Source organism: Plecotus auritus (assembly GCF_963455305.1).
Source record: "Plecotus auritus genome assembly, chromosome: 11".
Lineage (NCBI taxonomy): Eukaryota > Metazoa > Chordata > Mammalia > Chiroptera > Vespertilionidae > Plecotus > Plecotus auritus.
The window spans coordinates 1,695,561-1,711,805 of NC_137777.1; the positions used below are offsets into that span (position 1 = coordinate 1,695,561).

A 16,245-nucleotide genomic window follows, 5' to 3' on the forward strand; every position below is an offset into this window, starting at 1 on the left:
GCATGAGCAGTAATGAGTGTGCAGGGGCAGAGTTCCGTGCGTGTGGAACGTTTTGGTCTTTTCCGAGACCTGCTGGGGCGCGTTTGCATGGAGCCGCCTCCATTGTGTGGTAGCGCCTGCTGGTACTGACCCTTCAGAGTAAGGCTGGCCCCGCGCCCACCACGTCTGGGCTGGACCTCAGACCTGCGGACGCAGCAGCAATGGGTGTGAAATCATCAGCTGCTAGGTTTTCACAAATTCCCAGTGACTTTAGAAATAGGAACTTTGAAGAGAGATTGCAGTGTTTTTGTTCATCCTAAAGCAGTTGAGTTGAAGCAATCTATTTTTTAAAATTATTTTTGCTGACAGAGCAAATGAATAGAGGCATTTTTATTTTTATTTTATTTTATTTTATTTTTTTTATATATTTTATTGATTTTTTACAGCGAGGAAGGAAGAGGGATAGAGAGTTAGAAACATCGATGAGAGAGAAACATCGATCAGCTGCCTCTTGCACACCTCCTACTGGGGATGTGCCCGCAACCAAGTTACGTGCCCTTGACCGGAATCGAACCTGGGACCTTTCAGTCTGCAGGCCGACGCTCTATCCACTGAGCCAAACCGGTTTTGGCGAATAGAGGCATTTTTAACAGAAATACCATTTAGTAAGAGGTTGTGGTTGGGCCGGAGATGGAGCTCACGTGAGTAGAGGGCGGGAGGAGGGACAGGTCAGAGCCAGTCTCTGCAGGGCTGGAACAGGCTGTTTGGGAGGAATGGTCCTGCTTTTGGGTCATTCGGGACGAAGGAGCTTGTCCCCGGCCCCTTCTGGGGGCTGAGCGTGCTCCTGCCCCAGGGAGCTGTGCGCCTTCTCGTCGCCAGGACAGGAAGGCAGGGGAGCTCGGCCTCATGCTGATCATTGTTGGGTGATAAAGGCAAAGATGGGTGGGGCACAGGAACTGGCTGCATTGGTGGTGTCAAGTGTAGAAGCTACTGCTTTAGGTAAATACAAAATGAAAAAGCTCAGGTCTAAAGAAGGTACAAATCTGTTTGCAGTCAGACATCCAAACCTCACTTTGATTTTATCAGTCACATTAACCTCAAAAAACAGCAGCGTCCCCATTTAGGAGGACGTATAAAACACTTACTAGAACAGGCTAAAAATAGCGGACAGACCTATATTGTGTGCTCTGACCTGAACCCTAAGGCATCCTCGGAACCCTGGGGTCTCCTCGGTCATACAGTTTGCTGCACTGTGAGTGTGGTGTGAGGGAGCCCTCTTAGGTCCTGCCCTCGGAAGATCAGATTTTAACATGTTTAAAAGGACTTGTTATAACGAGTTCAGCCGCACCACAGTGTCCTGGTCTTGCAGAGTTGTATTCGGAGGGTTGAAGAAAACGTCATGTCCGCAGGTTGAGCCAGGACTGACTGCAGAAAGCCCTTTGATCGTATCAGTATCTGCAGTGTTTGCTTTCTGTGTGGAAACACTGGGAAGGATTACAGAGGTGCTAGGAAGAAATGCAGGTGAGACTTACAATGAAAAGAAGGTGGTGTCCTTGAATTATGAGGTGAGGAGAGCGGAGGCTTGCAGAGAGTTGAGGAAGGGGCTGGAGGAGGAGGGATTTCGGTGAAGAAGGGGCAGCTCTGGTCTGGGAAGAAGTTCGGGGTGCTCTCCAGCCAGGAAAGAGCGAGGAGGGTCCCCGGTGGTTGGTGTTGAGGGTGCGGATGCTGCGAACCAGAGCTCTGCTTATGCCGCCTGGTTTCTGCTCTCGGTGTCCTGGGCAGCGCACCGCCGCAAGAGGCCGGCGTTGAGGGGGGCCCCCGGGGCAGTCGCTTCCCGGGCAGCGTGCCCAGCTTTCGGACACTCGCCTTTTCAGACTCTCCAGCTGACTTTGAGGCCCTACACGTTTCAGTCGGATTTTGACTTGAGACTTCTTCACACCTAGTTTTGTTTAAAATTATAATGAGTTTGGGGATGTCAGTACTCACCTTCCGCATATTTCCATTGGCCAGAGACAGACTGAAAGATGTGTCTCCGCCCTATGGAAAACACCCGGGCAGGAACCCGGGCCTGCTCACCAGGTTGACGCCAGCGTTTGTACCTCCCGCGGTCTGCTTTGGTAACTGTTTTTTTTAAGAGACAAAGCAATGCTAGAATATCATCTATTAATTTATTCATTTTTTTACTGTAAAAATCTTACTGTTTTTTAAAGTAGGCTCATGGAGAAGATAAGGATCCCAGACAGTTGCATAGTCTTTGCATTTCAACTTCTATATACGTTCACGATGGGATGGTATATTGGTGGCGTGTTTTCAGTTCTGAAGAATCCGTATTTTTTCATAGGGCAGGTTTAGGAGGGAATTTTAAAGGCCCACGTGTGCCGGACTTGGTTTTGGATTTAGTAACACATTTCAGACATCCAGAGACAGTCAGTAGGAATGGTGGCCTGTGAGTGTCACCGGAAAGCTGCTTTTTCGGGCTGGGATGGGCTTCTGAAGCGCTGATGAAGGGGGTGGGCCTGACGATTTCCGTTTAGAGAGCAGTCCTGCTTAGTACGCCCCTTTGCTTGGCCTGGGGAATTCAGGTCACCCTTCTTCAGCGGCTCTCATCCCCTGTTGACCGCTACTCTCAGCTCACAGGGGGCGTTTTCTGCTGGCACTTACAGATAAGGAACCTTCGTAACCAGAGTCTCCTAGTGGTGAGGGGGGCCAGGCGCAGTTTTTAACATTCTGAAGCGAGGTGTCCCCTCTTTAATCAGATGTTGCTCAGATGGCACTGCTGATGCCTCTGAGATGTGCCTCTGCCGTGGCATTTCCAGCTTGTTCAGTTCGAGTCTCCGAGGTCGTGTTGGGCTCGTTTTTTAAATGTTTATTCTGCGACTGAGCTGACGTTTTAGCTGTCTTGTGATCCTACGGTGCCTTGTGATCCGAGGGGTCCTGCCCATAGAAAGTGAGTAAATGGCTCAAGGAGAGAGGATTTAGTCTGGTGTTCTGAGGAGTGCACCTAGCCAGGGCAAGTCCTCAAAGCCATAGCAATGGAAATGCTGTTGTAATAAATTACATTCCCCATTGTGCTTTGCCTACATATGTAGGTGTTTTTTAAAATTTTTTTTATTGATTTCAGAGAGGAAGGGAAAGGTGGAGAGAGATAGAAACATCCATGATGGGAGAGAATCATTGATCAGCTGCCTCTTGCATGCCCCACACTGGGGATCGAGCCCGCAACCTGGGCATGTGCCCTTGACTGGAATCGAACCCAGGACCCTTCAGTCCAGAGGCCGATGCTCTATCCACTGAGCCAAACCCGCTAGGGCAAGTTTTAAAAACTTCACTGTGGGAAACTTCTGGTAACCCATACACTAAAGACTAGGATAATGATTCTGGTACTCATCGTTGGGGACGGAGTGAAATGAGGCACCCTCTCTCTCCGTGGCTTCTGGAATCCTGTAAGGAGGCTTGTGCCCAGCCATGGCGGGAGGTGGAAACACCATTTTCTGAGGAGCCTGGCCAGGAGCACAGGCAGTTCTCACACTTGGGGCTCTAGCTGATGGCTCGGTCTCTAGGTCATCAGGCCTCCCTCAGGCCCAGGGTTCCTGTGTTTAAAGACAGCCTCTGCCTTCAAAGCATGAGACCAAAACAGAGACAGCTGGAGAAAGCAGAGAGGACACAGCAGGCAGCAGGAAACGAAGAGCAGGAGACAAACAGTCACATCGCAGTGCGCCCTCTCCAGAAGCCAGGAGAGGGGCAAAGACCCACAGGGTTCTTTAAAGCACATCAAGACCACGGCCACGGGGAGGGGCAGAGCAGAGCCGGCTCAGTTCGGGGAAGCATTGGGCGGTCGTGTGGAGAATGCCTCAGAACCTGGTATGGAAAGCGGAGTGGAGGACAAAGGAAGAAATCGGCATGGCAAATGCAGAAGGTCCAACATCCAAATAAGCAGAGCCCAGGGAGAAAAGGGGGAAAGGCCTCAAGGAAATGACGCAGGAACGTTTCCTGGAGCCAAAGGAGAAGGGTTTCTGGATTGAAGGTTCCCGAGTTGACGCCCCCGTGGCCGCCTCTCAGGCTGCCTGCCCTCCTGCAGCCCTGAAGTGCCGTCCCTGGCTCTTCCAACACGCCGTGCGGCTCGAGCCACAGCTGTCCGTCTCCGTTAGTCCTTACACAGCTGTAATTAAATCAGTGTGCTTGTGTATCCTGGGTAGGCCGGAAGCTCTGACGGGCAGGATTTTACGCAGATAGACGTGTGTGTATATAAAATTTACCATCCACACCCACACGTTGGTCCCAGGGCCTAGCTAGAAGTGGACTCCGTAAACTTCGGTAGGACTAGTGAACGTGAGGGAGGGTGGCACATTGTTTGCCTACAGAGGCATGGACAAATGAATGAGTGAGAAGGTGGGCGGAGCTCTAGTAAACTGCAGCTGGCTCTTGGCCAAGGACAGTAGAGCGCAGTGACGACTCTGATGCTAGGAGAGTGCTGTCACTCAGCCGGTGACAAGTTGTCAAAGCAAGGTGGAAACCAGCAAACCCTGCAAAGCAGGGCGTGGTCCCCAGAGCATGGTCTTCAGGTGGACTGCCTGGCCTGACTGAGTACCCTGCACCAGTCACGTGGCCACTGACAAGTCGCTTCTCTGTTCCCACACCTGGAAGCGGACGGAAAGTATTCTGAGGATGAAGTGGCTTCATCTCTAAGTAGGACAGGCCTGGTAAACGTGTGCAGCGTTGGGGAAATAACCCCGGGGCCGTCTACACTCAGTGCAAGCCAGTGTCTGCATTCCAGGAAGGGTGCTTGCCATAGGCTGTTTTGATTTTGCAAAGTGCCCTGAGACAGAGAGCAACGCTCCACCCCCTTCCCACCTCCCCCAGAATCTTTCTCCCAAAAGTAAATCGACTTCTCCTTAGGACTGCAAAGACTCAGTTTCTCTATGGGGTTATAGTTTTCCTTCAAAGGTTTCAAAGAGCCAAAATCAAAATGTCACTCCTGTGTCCCCCACCCTCATCCCCCAGCCCGAAAGCAGATGGGGATGGGCTGAGGTTTACTTCTCTTTCCAGTCAACTTCCCGAAGCCACGGCCCCCTGCTTCCCCGCCCTCTTTCACTCCGGCATGAAGTGCCTCCTTCATCTGGTGAGAGTTCCGGCACTTAGGCCTGTGATGTTCCTCAAACTGGATTAATAATCTCTTACTTCCTGCCCTCCCCGCCCCGCCCCTCCTCTCCCCAGACAGTGTCTCCCTCTGTGCTCCTCATCTCGGCCAGTGGGGCCCTTGAAGACACAGAGTTGGCAAACACCCTTAGAGAGAAGGCAGCGTCTCTGCCACCTGTGGCCAGGTGGCCTCCCTGTGTCCGAGGCTCCTTCAGGGCGTGTTAGCCGGCTTTGCTGGCTTTGCCCGGCAGGAGTTTCTGTAGCCCAAGCTTTTCCTTCACACTCAAGTGCAAGCCCCGTCCTACCTTTAAAAAGCCGGTGCTTTCTGCTTTCCCGTTTGGTTTGGTTTTCTGCTGGACGCGTCTGACCCCTGCAAGGTGACTGCCGAAGCAGGGGCCTTCGTTCTGCCGGTAGTTGTTTCCGCTAAAGCCTAGTGTGTGCGGGGACTACTCACTGCATCGTCCTTTTGTGAACAAGGACCTGCCCTCAGGTTCACGTTTTAGAAGTAGGGAGCAGAACTAGCACACCCGGTGTTCCTGTGACATTTTCCCCTAAGTTTGAAGGCTCTGATTAAAAGGGGGTAAGTTACATTGTTGATAGATAACAGTGGATTTTTGACAGAGTTGAAATAGGACTCCTGGCCTTTTAAGAGTTTGTATAATAAATATTATGCTACGGTGAATCAGGTCCTGCTCTGGTTGCAGGGGGAGGGGGGCGGGGGGAGGGGGAGGGGGAACAGTGACTCTCTTGCTGGCCTAGGTCTCAGCTCTCAAGCACGGGGAGAGGCTATAAAACCTGTTAATGTAATCACTAGCGGGTCATTTCCATCAGTAGACTTCAAATATTGCACGGTGAACATCTTTTTTCTCTCTTACAGAATATGACAGGTACCTAGCATCTAGCAAAACAATGGCAGCTGCTTACCTGGACCCAAACTTGAATCACACACCGAATTCGAGTGCCAAGACGCACCTGGGTCCCGGTGCGGAACGGTCCCCGGGAGCCATGGAGCGAGTGCTGAAAGTCTTTCATTATTTTGAAAGCAACAGCGAGCCGACCACGTGGGCCAGTATTATCAGGCATGGAGATGCTACTGATGTCAGGGTGAGTGCATTTCCTAGGCAACGAACGCAGTGTGTGCAGGTAAATGGTAACAGCACTCACAAACATAAAGCAGCACTTCTTATCCCCACAGCACAGAGATGTCACTTTTTCTTTACAGTATCACTCTCCTAATGTGTGCCTGACCAGAGTTTAGGTTGTTGTGGAATTTCTTAGGGAAATAATAACCGAGTTATATATTATTTATAGGGTGCCATCGACTTGTTTTTCTCCCCTGGTTTTCTTTTTAATTCTTTAAAGGACACAAAACACACAAAGCCATCACAACAGCCTCTGATACTTGGGAAATAAGAAGTTATTTTCTAGAAAGTGTAGTTTTGGAGGTGTTTGCATGACTCCCAAGAGGATAGATAGTTTCTTAGAAGTTGTTGACTGTCTTCTACCACCAGACACGGCCGGGTTCTGGGGATGGACGAGCCCCCGCTCTACAGCTCGCAGTCTGCTGGGGAGATGCCGTGCCGCAGGTGCTTCTCCAGGCATCCCCAGACGAGGGAGCCCCAGGCGGGACCCCCGGCTGTGCGCGTTAGCCTGCGCAGGTTTCCTGTGGGCGGTGTGTGAGAGCTGGTGCGCCTGTCCGGTCAGTGCTGCTTCTCGGTGGGGCTCCTGTGGGTGCCCCGAGTCCTGAGGACATGGAGCAGCCTGGCGAGGTCCTGAGGAAGGGCACCCAGAGACGCTGGGGTTTCTCCTGGGGTGCTGATGGCAACTACAAGTGTAAGGAACAGTGTGCGCCCTGCACGTGCGCTGTGTCTGGGCGTGGAAGACAGACATGAACGTAGATGCCTAGGCAGGCAGACGGGCGCTGTAGCCCCAGCAGGAGGAAGGAAGGCCGCACGCTGAGCTGCTGGGGCACAGAGCTGTGCTGCTCAGGGAGCGGGTGTCAGAGCGCTGGGCTGTGAGCTGGCAGAGCTGGGGCACGGACAAAGGCGCCTTTGTGGGGATTTGAAAGAGGCGCCAGCCCGTCCTGTGTAGCTCAGGGAGCTGAGTGTTGGCAAGGAGAAGCTGCAGAAGTCGTCTGGGAGAGAATTACTAGAAAAGATGTCCCTTCCTTAGGCAGACCCCACCCCGAGCCTGGCCCCCTCTGGTGGGACACAGCCTGCACCGGCCTTCCGGGTGGCCCTGTCACCAATGCCTGGCCTTGAATCCAAAGCCAGATAGGGCATTTTATGCCTAGCTTGGTTCCACCCACCCTTCCTGTCCTGTGAGAATTCTGTAGAAAGCTGTCTTTGACTCTCCCAGCCTGGTCCTTTGTTCCCTCCCTCTGCTCGCCCCCATCCCTCCACCCCTCCCTTGACACTCTCCTGGGCTGGACACGGAGCTTGTCCGGGACTGAGCAGTCTGACTGGGAGGTTGGCCATGTGCAGGCACCAGGAGCACAGCACACGACCTGCCTTAGTGTGGACACTCGGGGTCCTCGCCAGTACTTGTGTGTGATGTTCCTATCTTACGGGGAGGGCTGGGAGCTCCTTGATAGTGTCGACAGCATTGTGCTGTCACAAAGAAATAGTACCAGCGTGGGACTTTTAAGGTGTGTCTTTCATCTTAAGTTATATGATAGCTCCAGGTAATTGTAAGTTTTGAAAAACCAGTGATTTTCTTTCTTTTTTTTTTTTAATATATTTTTATTGATTTCAGAGAGGAAGGGAGAGGGAGAGAGAGATGGAAGCATCAGTGATGTGAGAAACTCATTGATGGGCCACCTCCTGCATGCCCCACACTGGGGATGGAGCCCGCAACCCAGGCATGTGCCCTTGACCGGAATCGAACCCGGGACCCCTGAGTCCGTAGGCCGACGCTCTATCCACTGAGCCAAACCGGTTAGGGCCCAGTGATTTCCTCTAATAGACATTTTTGTGTTAATAGCAGCATCATTTACAAATTGATTAATGGCCTAAGAGATTGGGAAGGCTCCGGGACTGTGCCTGGCACACCCTCACACAAGGGCAGTGGAGGGTTCTGTCATTCTCGAGTGAGTGTGCACGTGTGCCTGTTCATAGGTACGTGTGCCCGTGACTGCCACGCCTGTGCAGGTACAGGGCGAGAGCCAGGCCTGCCGCTTCCCTTGACACAGCCCCCCGAGAAATGCCCTTCCCCTAGGACAGTGGTCGGCAAACTGCGGCTCGCGAGCCACATGCGGCTCTTTGGCCCCTTGGGTGTGGCTCTTCCACAAAATGCCACGTGCGGGCGCGCACGTACAGGGCGATTGAAACTTCGTGGCCCATGCGCAGAAGTCGGTTTTCGGCTCTCAAAAGAAATTTCAATCGTTGTCCTGTTGATATTGGGCTCCGCTGACTCATGAGTTTGCCGACCACTGCCCTAGGACTTGCCCGGTGGCCTCTTTCAGACATGACCTTCACCTTCTCTCAAATCCTGGGCCCCTGGTGTTAGAAGCACCAGAGTGGGGGCTCTTTTAGGTTGCTGCATATTAGTCTGTGGAGCGCAGATAGAGTGGTTAGGCCCACCTTCAAGTAACTTTCCATACGTCATCAGTGTTATCAGGAACACGATCTTAATTGTATGTTCCCAAATGTGTGTGTTTTACAAAAGGATATTAGTTGCAGCCGGGTCTCGGACAATATGCTGTCCTTGGTTCAGAAAGTGGAACGCCCCCTGGGGTCTGCTCCTCAGCAGCGAGCGGAGGGTGGCACGGAGGACGGTGCAAGGGCCGCAGACGCTTGTTTACCAGCCGAGAAAGGGAAGAGCCTCTTTTGTTTTAACTCTCCCCTGTTCATAGAAATGCTGTTTGAGGGCAAAGAGTCCCAGGTGAAATTCAGTGATTTACTTACCTTGAAACGCTTTTACCAAACATTTTTGACAATTAATAAAAAGAAATGACGATTGCACTAGTTTTTAGCACATAGTTTTGTGTGTAACAGCTGTTTTTGTGGGGATGTTTTCAGGGCATCATTCAGAAGATAGTGGACAGTCACAAAGTAAAGCACGTGGCCTGCTACGGATTTCGGCTCAGTCACCTCCGGTCAGAGGAGGTTCACTGGCTCCACTTGGACATGGGCGTCTCCAGCGTGAGGGAGAAGTACGAGCTCGCACACCCGCCGGAGGAGTGGAAGTAAGACCACACACCTGCCTCGGGTCACTCTCCTGGCCTGTTTTCTGTGTTCAGTCACGCACAAGAGGGTGAACGTGTTAGCTTTCTTTCCACACTGGTTGTCCTTGTGACTCCTGGGTGAAGCTGGCTGGTAGCTGTTAACCAGTGGCCTGTCCCCACTTCTGTTCAGTCTCCCTGGGCACCGCTGACTTCTTCCGCCATGGCGGTCTGTTGCTGCTCCCACTTCCCTTGTCTGTGCTGCTTGCTCGGATTCCACTCTGACAGGTCCGGCCACCTCCCTCCCCAGTTCTGCGGCACCCTTCAGGGCAGCAGGACCTGATGGGCCCAGGAGGCCACACCAGCGCCCTCGTTCCTGGGCTGCACCGCTGGCTCTGTGGTCCGGGCTGAGTAGTGGGAGTTCACAGGGGCATTCCAGCAGGAAGGGCCCGCCTGGTGCCTCCCGCTAATGAAATTGGCCGTGCAGGTGAGCTAGAGAGGCCCCTGCCGTTGTGCTTGCCCTGTCTCGCCGGGCGATGTTGTAGGAGGTCGAAAGTCTTTCAGGTACACTGGAGAGAGTATGGCTTGTGAAGACAGGTCCCTTGTTTGTCGCCACTGCAGGAAGAGAGGGGATTGTGATGGAAGCGGGCGGTCAGATGGCAGCAAGCTCCATGTGAACATGGGCATCAGTCCTACATTTTCAGAGAAAACTAACATGTTTAGGTTCATAAACTCTAGTTGAATTAAATCTTGTGCCACTTAGAGTTTATTAAAAAAATGACTTGTATTTTCAGATTTATCAAGTAGCAGGAACTGAGCGAACAAAATATTACGTGATAACATAGTTTGGTTGGTTTACATCCATGGCTAGTGGAGATTTGACCTCCAACTGTTTAGTCTGTTAATCAAATAAGTGTTGTAAAACTTAAGACTGTCTTTCCCTGTATTGCTTAGTGGTTAGGGCGTTGGCCATGCACGGAAGGGTCTTGGGTTCAATTCCCAGTCAAGGGCATGTACCTGGGTTGCAGGCTCTACCACTGGCCCTGACGTGTGGGAGGCAACCAATCGATGTGTTTCTCTCACATCGATGTTTCTCTCTGTCTCCCTCCCTCCCTCCCTCCCTTCCTCCCTTCCACTCTCTCTAAAAACATAAATGGAAAGAAATATCCTCAGGTGAGGATTAACAACAATAAAAAAATTAAAAAAACAAACAAGTCAGAATGAGTGAGCTGCAGGGACATGCAACTGTGTGGCTGGATCTTAGCCAGACACCACTGTGTGACAGACATTAAGTCCCAGGACAACGCACTGCTGCATCCGTTTGTCGTTTGTTTTGTGATTTTTACCTTCATCTTTAAAAAAAGTAAGTTTCAAAAGATGACATGACATGACATGCTATTACAAAGTTAAAAGCAAAATAACCCTAAAACTGCCGTTGGGAGGTATCCGCTGGGGACGACAGCCTGGACATACAGCTAAAGGGGCAGAGGGCAGTAGGCAGTCCGGAGCCCCTGTAGGGGAGTAGCCTTCCCCGGCCCCGTGAGACCCCAAAGAACCGGGGCTGAACTGGGTTCTTCCTGGTGCACATGAGCCCGGCCCCTGCTTCCTTCTCGGCTGGTCCAAGAGCTTGCCCACTTGTCATGGGGTCCCTGGGAGATGCCAGTTAAGGAGGTGGTATTGGTAGCACCTGAGCCAGCCCAAAGCGTTTAAACTGCGATGCCACACCGAGTTTATAGGGCAGCAAAAGGTGTCACACAGTTTTGAGAGGTTTCTGTCCAACAGATTTAGACTTAAAAGTCTTACACCTCGATAATTAAATTCTAGCTAACGGAATTTTGGTAACCATTTCAGTTATCTGGAATCCCCTAGGTCAGTGGTCAGCAAACTGCGGCTCGCGAGCCACGGTTTGCCGCTCTGTTGACTAATGAGTTTGCCGACCACTGACCTAGACTCTCGATTCCAATAATTACAGGCTGCTGTTGTTCCTTGTGATTAAGCCCCTATCCCAGGGGTCGGCAAACTCATTAGTCAACAGAGCCGCAGTTTGCCGACCACTGCCCTAGGTGGAGGGGTCGGTATGGCTTCCCGGTGGGGTGATCAGCTGGACGTAGGCTGTCGGAGTTTGGGGACTGGCGGTCCTTTCAGAGGGTGAGTCGGCGCTCGGAGGGCCAGGTCCCAGCAGAGGCTCCCTTGGCATTGAGAGAGTGCTGGGGGCTTTGCAGAGCAACGGGAAGAGAAAATCCTTTTCATTGTTGCCAAGCTGTGGGTCACGTCCTCCTGTCAGCGCGTCCCTGCTCACTGGGCTCACAGCTCGCTCTGCAGAGGGTTTTTCTCGGATCTTTACAGGAGAAAACTCTTAGCTAGACGAAAGGCGTCCTTTTCCGAAGAGGACAACAGAAAACGAGAACTGGGAGTTCAGGGCGTTTCAGGTTGTGTTTGGTTCAGTCTTTATTTGTGTTCTCAGGAAATGACATTCCCTATGCGTGTACCTTAATTTGAAAAGCCAGTGTTTTGTTGTGATACTGAGTTCAACCAAGAGATCTAAAAAGGATTGACAGCCATAAGACAGTACGCAGGAACCTCTGATACGTTAGGAAGTGACACCTTCAAACACCAGGATGGACTTCTGAATGTGCTGACTCATTAAACGTTCACTGGTGCTCCTGCACCAGACACTGACAGACAAGGATGACGCGTTTCCAGTCTGTGCCGGAAGCTGGTCTTTACCAGCCAAGCTTCCTAACCCAGTTTCATCATTCATCAGGGACGTGCCAGCTAAAATCACTACGCCCTCTTGCAATAAACAAATACCCGTGCGACCAAAATGAACAGGTTAGAAATGCCAGGGAGAGGTGAGGGTGCAGAGGAGCCAGGACACCCCGTGCTGCTGGTGGGAGTGGCAGCTGGTACATCTCCTGCTTATTCACTGCTTGGTGACATCAGATAAAGCTACAGTGTGTATTTGTTATAGTCCGGGAGTGCAGCTCCAGTGGCTACGCAGCAGAAATGTGTACAAGTGCTCCCCAGAGTTTGTGCAGGAGCCTTCATTATGGGAGACACACACACACACACACACACACACACAGAGGGGGAGAGAGAGAGAGAGAGAGAGAGAGAGAGAGAGAGAGAGAGAGAATTCTGGTGAAATCCATTTGTTTCAGCCATTCTTGAAGCGTGGCTTCCTGAGCAAATAGATGACCTTTTTTATGCTGAGAGGAAGAAAACTGAGTGTTTGGCATTACTCCGAATAGTCACAAAATGGAAACAAGTCAAGTGGCCATCAGCAGGTACTGGCTGAATAGTTGTGTGTCACACTTTTCAGCTTTGAGCAAACTCCAGCTGCTGGATGTGGGCCAACCTCACGAACGTGTTGGTGAACGAAGGGAGCCAGGCACAAAGGCTGTTCCTGTGTGAGTCTGTGGGGTGGCCCCGGCAGCGGTGGACAGTGGCTGAGGGCTGGAGGGGCTGCCGGGCTTCTCAGCAGGCCCTCTCTGCAGAATCACGGAGCTGAAGACACGCACACACTTTTGCGCTGAAAAATAAAGCATTTATAGATTAATCGGTTATATTTTAACTTGTTTTTTAAATATTTCAGTGTAATTGGCAATGCCATACACACCACCATATTGTAGCTGTAGCGATGAATTGAGGAAATTACTGCTTTCTAATTGTTCTATTTTGTGCATTATTTTTTAGATATGAATTGAGAATTCGTTATTTGCCAAAAGGATTTCTAAACCAGTTTACTGAAGACAAGCCAACTTTGAACTTCTTCTATCAACAGGTATAGGAGGGTGATTTAATATACTTTTTTCTTTATTTCTTTGAATTTTATTTATTACACTAGTGACCCAGTGCATAAAATTCGTGCACATTAAAAGGGGATTAATTAGAGGAAATAATTTAATATTGCTATTTGCCCTTTCTCTATAATAGAAGTGTCAGAGATGAAAGAAAATTAGTAAAATGTATATGAAAACCTTCCTCTTGTCAGAGTCTGGGGCTCACCATGGGACCCAGAGTCAAGTCCCTGCCCACCCACATGCAACCTCAAAATCGTGAGACCCCCCCCCCACCGCCCCATTGGGCTAGATCCAGACCTGGCCAGTCCCACCCTTGTCAAGCCCTGACAGGCAGGGGGCATACCCTCAGGTTTTTTGGCTTGGTGCCAGGACGGGGGACGTGGCATAAGTTCCCCCAGCCCAGACTGGGGCAGGGGGCACGCCTTGAGGTCCTCCATCAAGCCCCGCCAGGTGGGGGACACAGCCTGAGATCCCCTGTCAAGCCCTGCCAGGCAGGGAGGCGCAGCCTCAGGTCCCCCAGCCCAGCACCGGGAGGGGGGCACAGCCTCAGGTCCCCTGTCAAGCCCCACCGGCAGTGGGGCGCAGCCTCAGGTCCCCCATCAAGCCCCGCTGGGCGGGGGCGCAGCATGAGTTCCCCCGACCCAGCACTGGGGGTGTAATTTGAGGTCCCCCTTCAAGCCCAACTAGGTGGGGGGCATGGCCTGAGGTCCCCTGTCAAGCCCAGCCAGGCAGGGGGGCGCAGCCTCAGGTCCCCTGGCCCAATGCTGGGGTGGGGGGCGCAGCCTGAGGTCCCATGTCAAGCCCCACCGGGCGGGGGTGCGGTCTGAGGTCCCCTGGCTTGGTGCCAGGGTTGGGGGAGCAGCCTAAGGTCCCCTAGCCCAGCACCAGGATGGGAAGTGCACCTTTTTTTTAAAAAAAATAAATCTTTATTGTTTAGATTATTACAGGTGTTCCTCTTCCCCCCCCCCCATAGCTCCCCTCCACCTGATTTCCCACCCCACCCCATGCCCTTACCCTCCTCCACTGTCTTCATCCATAAGTGTAAGATTTTTGTCCAATCTCTTCCCACACCCCTCACACCCCCTCCCCCCTGAGAATTGTCAGTCCACTCCCTTTCTATGTCCCTAATTCTATTATATTTATTAGTCCATTCTGTTCATCACATTTTTTATTCACTTGATTTTTAGATTTACTTGTTGGTAGGTATGTATTGGTTGTCATTTTGTTGTTCATAATTTTTATCTTTACTTTTTTCTTCTTCTTCCACTTCTTAAAGAATACCCTTCAGCAGTTCCTATAATCCTGGTTTGGTGGTGATGAACTCCTTTAGCTTTTTCTTGTCTCTGAAGCTCTTTATCTGACCTTCAATTCTGAATGATAGCTTTGCTGGGTAATCTTGGTTGTAGGTTCTTGCTGTTCATCACTTTGAATATTTCTTGCCACTCCCTTCTGGCCTGCATAGTTTCTGTTGAGAAATCAGTGGACAGTCGTATGGGTACTCCCTTGTAGGTAACTAACTGTTTTTCTCTTGCTGCTTTCAAGAGTCTCTCTTTGTCTTTTGCTCTTGGCATTTTAATTATGATGTGTCTTGGTGTGGTCCTCTTTGAATTCCTCTTGTTTGGGGTTCTGTGCGCTTCCTGGACTTGTAAGTCTATTTCTTTCACCAGGTAGGGTAAGTTTTCTGTCATTATTTCTTCCAGTAGGTTTTCAATATTCTGCGCTCTCTCTTCTTCTGGCACCCCAATAATTTGGATGTTGGTATGCTTAACGTTGTCCCAGAGGCTCTTTACACTATCTTCATATTTTTGGATTCTTTTTTCTTTTTGTTTTTCTGGTTGGGTGTTTTTTGTTTCCTCATATTTCAGATCTTTGATTTGATTCTTGGGGTCCTTTGATCTACAGTTGAATTTCTGTATATTCTTTATTTCAGACAGTGTATGCTTAATTTCTGACTGGTCCTTTTTCATTTTTTTGGCATTCTTATTAAGGTCCTTGAAGGTCTCACTAAGCTCCTCAGAGGTCTCATCAAGTTTCTCGGCGGTTTTTAGAAGATTCTTGAGTAACCTTATAAATGTGGTTTTGAACTCTATGTCGTCCAGTAGTTTGCTTTCCTCCATTTCTTTCATTCGTGACATGTTTCTTTGTCTCTGCATTTTGCTGCTTCCCTGTGTTGATGGAGTGGTTTTCTGTGGTAGGTGACCAGTGGTTCAGCCTATCACCTGAGGTGGACACTCTTGGTGCAGCCCTTTGTGGGCTGAGTGCAAAGTCTTGGTATAGTTAAGCCTTGATTGCTGTTGGTACCCTGGGAGGAATTGACCTCCAGGCCAGTTGGCTGTGAGGACCCGCTGTGTCTATAATGGAAGAACTGCTGCACTGGAGACACGCTTATGGTGCAGGACTTGCTTCAGTGGGGCTTTGGTGCTCACTGAGTCTGCCTCTTGAATGTGTCACTTATGGATGTGAGGAGTTGAAATCTGGTGTCTCACACTGACCACTAGGTACACTGGCTTCTGGATCTCCAATGGGGTGCAGGTCAGCTACTGTCTGAGGCCACCCAGCAGGAGCTACAGCGAGAACTACAGTTTTCTCCTCTTTGCTTGGGGTTTGGAGGTTTTGGAGCTGTCTGACCAGAGCTGCAGTTTGTTAGGTTCAGCTGCGATAGGGCAGGCCATTTATATGCTAAAGCCGCTGCATGGAGCCTGGGTGGGTTTGTAGATTGTGTGGGGCGGGGTCTCAGGGAGTCACTAGGCTAGGGCGTGGCAAACAGCGATGGCTGCCAGTCAGCTGTCTCTGCGTCTCCGCGTTTCCAAGTCCCCGCGCCCCGTGCCCCAGTGCAGTAAACAATGATTGCTATGTGCACCTCTGCAAGAAAGCCACCCTCACTTTCCGACCCGATGGCAGACAGTCCAGCTTCTCCCCGTAGGAGTTTGGGTCCCCCGCGTCTCCCCAGAAACGAGTTCAGAGTAATTGGGAGTTTGTCTCCCTTTGGGTTGAAAAAAGCAGCGCTCCCAGTTGCCCGCCGCCAGCCCGATTCACACACCTCCGTACCTCAGCTTTTCAGCACTTGTGCACGTCTCAATGCTCTTTTCTCTTTCCTTCTAGTTGTAGAACTTCCACTCAGCCAGCTTTCCCGTGGTTCTGGGTGATAGATATTTTGTTGTAGTT

At 51.0% G+C, this 16,245-nt stretch overlaps 1 protein-coding gene across 22 annotated transcripts in view; it reads left to right on the forward strand.

Annotated features, from left to right (window-relative positions):
* The window catches only part of PTK2 (protein tyrosine kinase 2), a 118,666-nt gene that overhangs the window by 24,763 nt on the left and 77,658 nt on the right, over positions 1–16,245 (forward strand). For all 22 annotated transcript variants that reach the window (XR_013959311.1, XR_013959312.1, XR_013959313.1 and 19 more), the window contains 3 exons: positions 5,993–6,219; positions 9,135–9,301; positions 12,974–13,061. Coding sequence is in view for 11 of the 22 variants with exons in the window: in XM_080646566.1 (XP_080502692.1) it covers positions 5,993–6,219; positions 9,135–9,301; positions 12,974–13,061 (482 nt within the window). In the remaining 11 variants the exon portion in view is untranslated. The remainder of the gene's footprint in view (positions 1–5,992; positions 6,220–9,134; positions 9,302–12,973; positions 13,062–16,245) is intronic.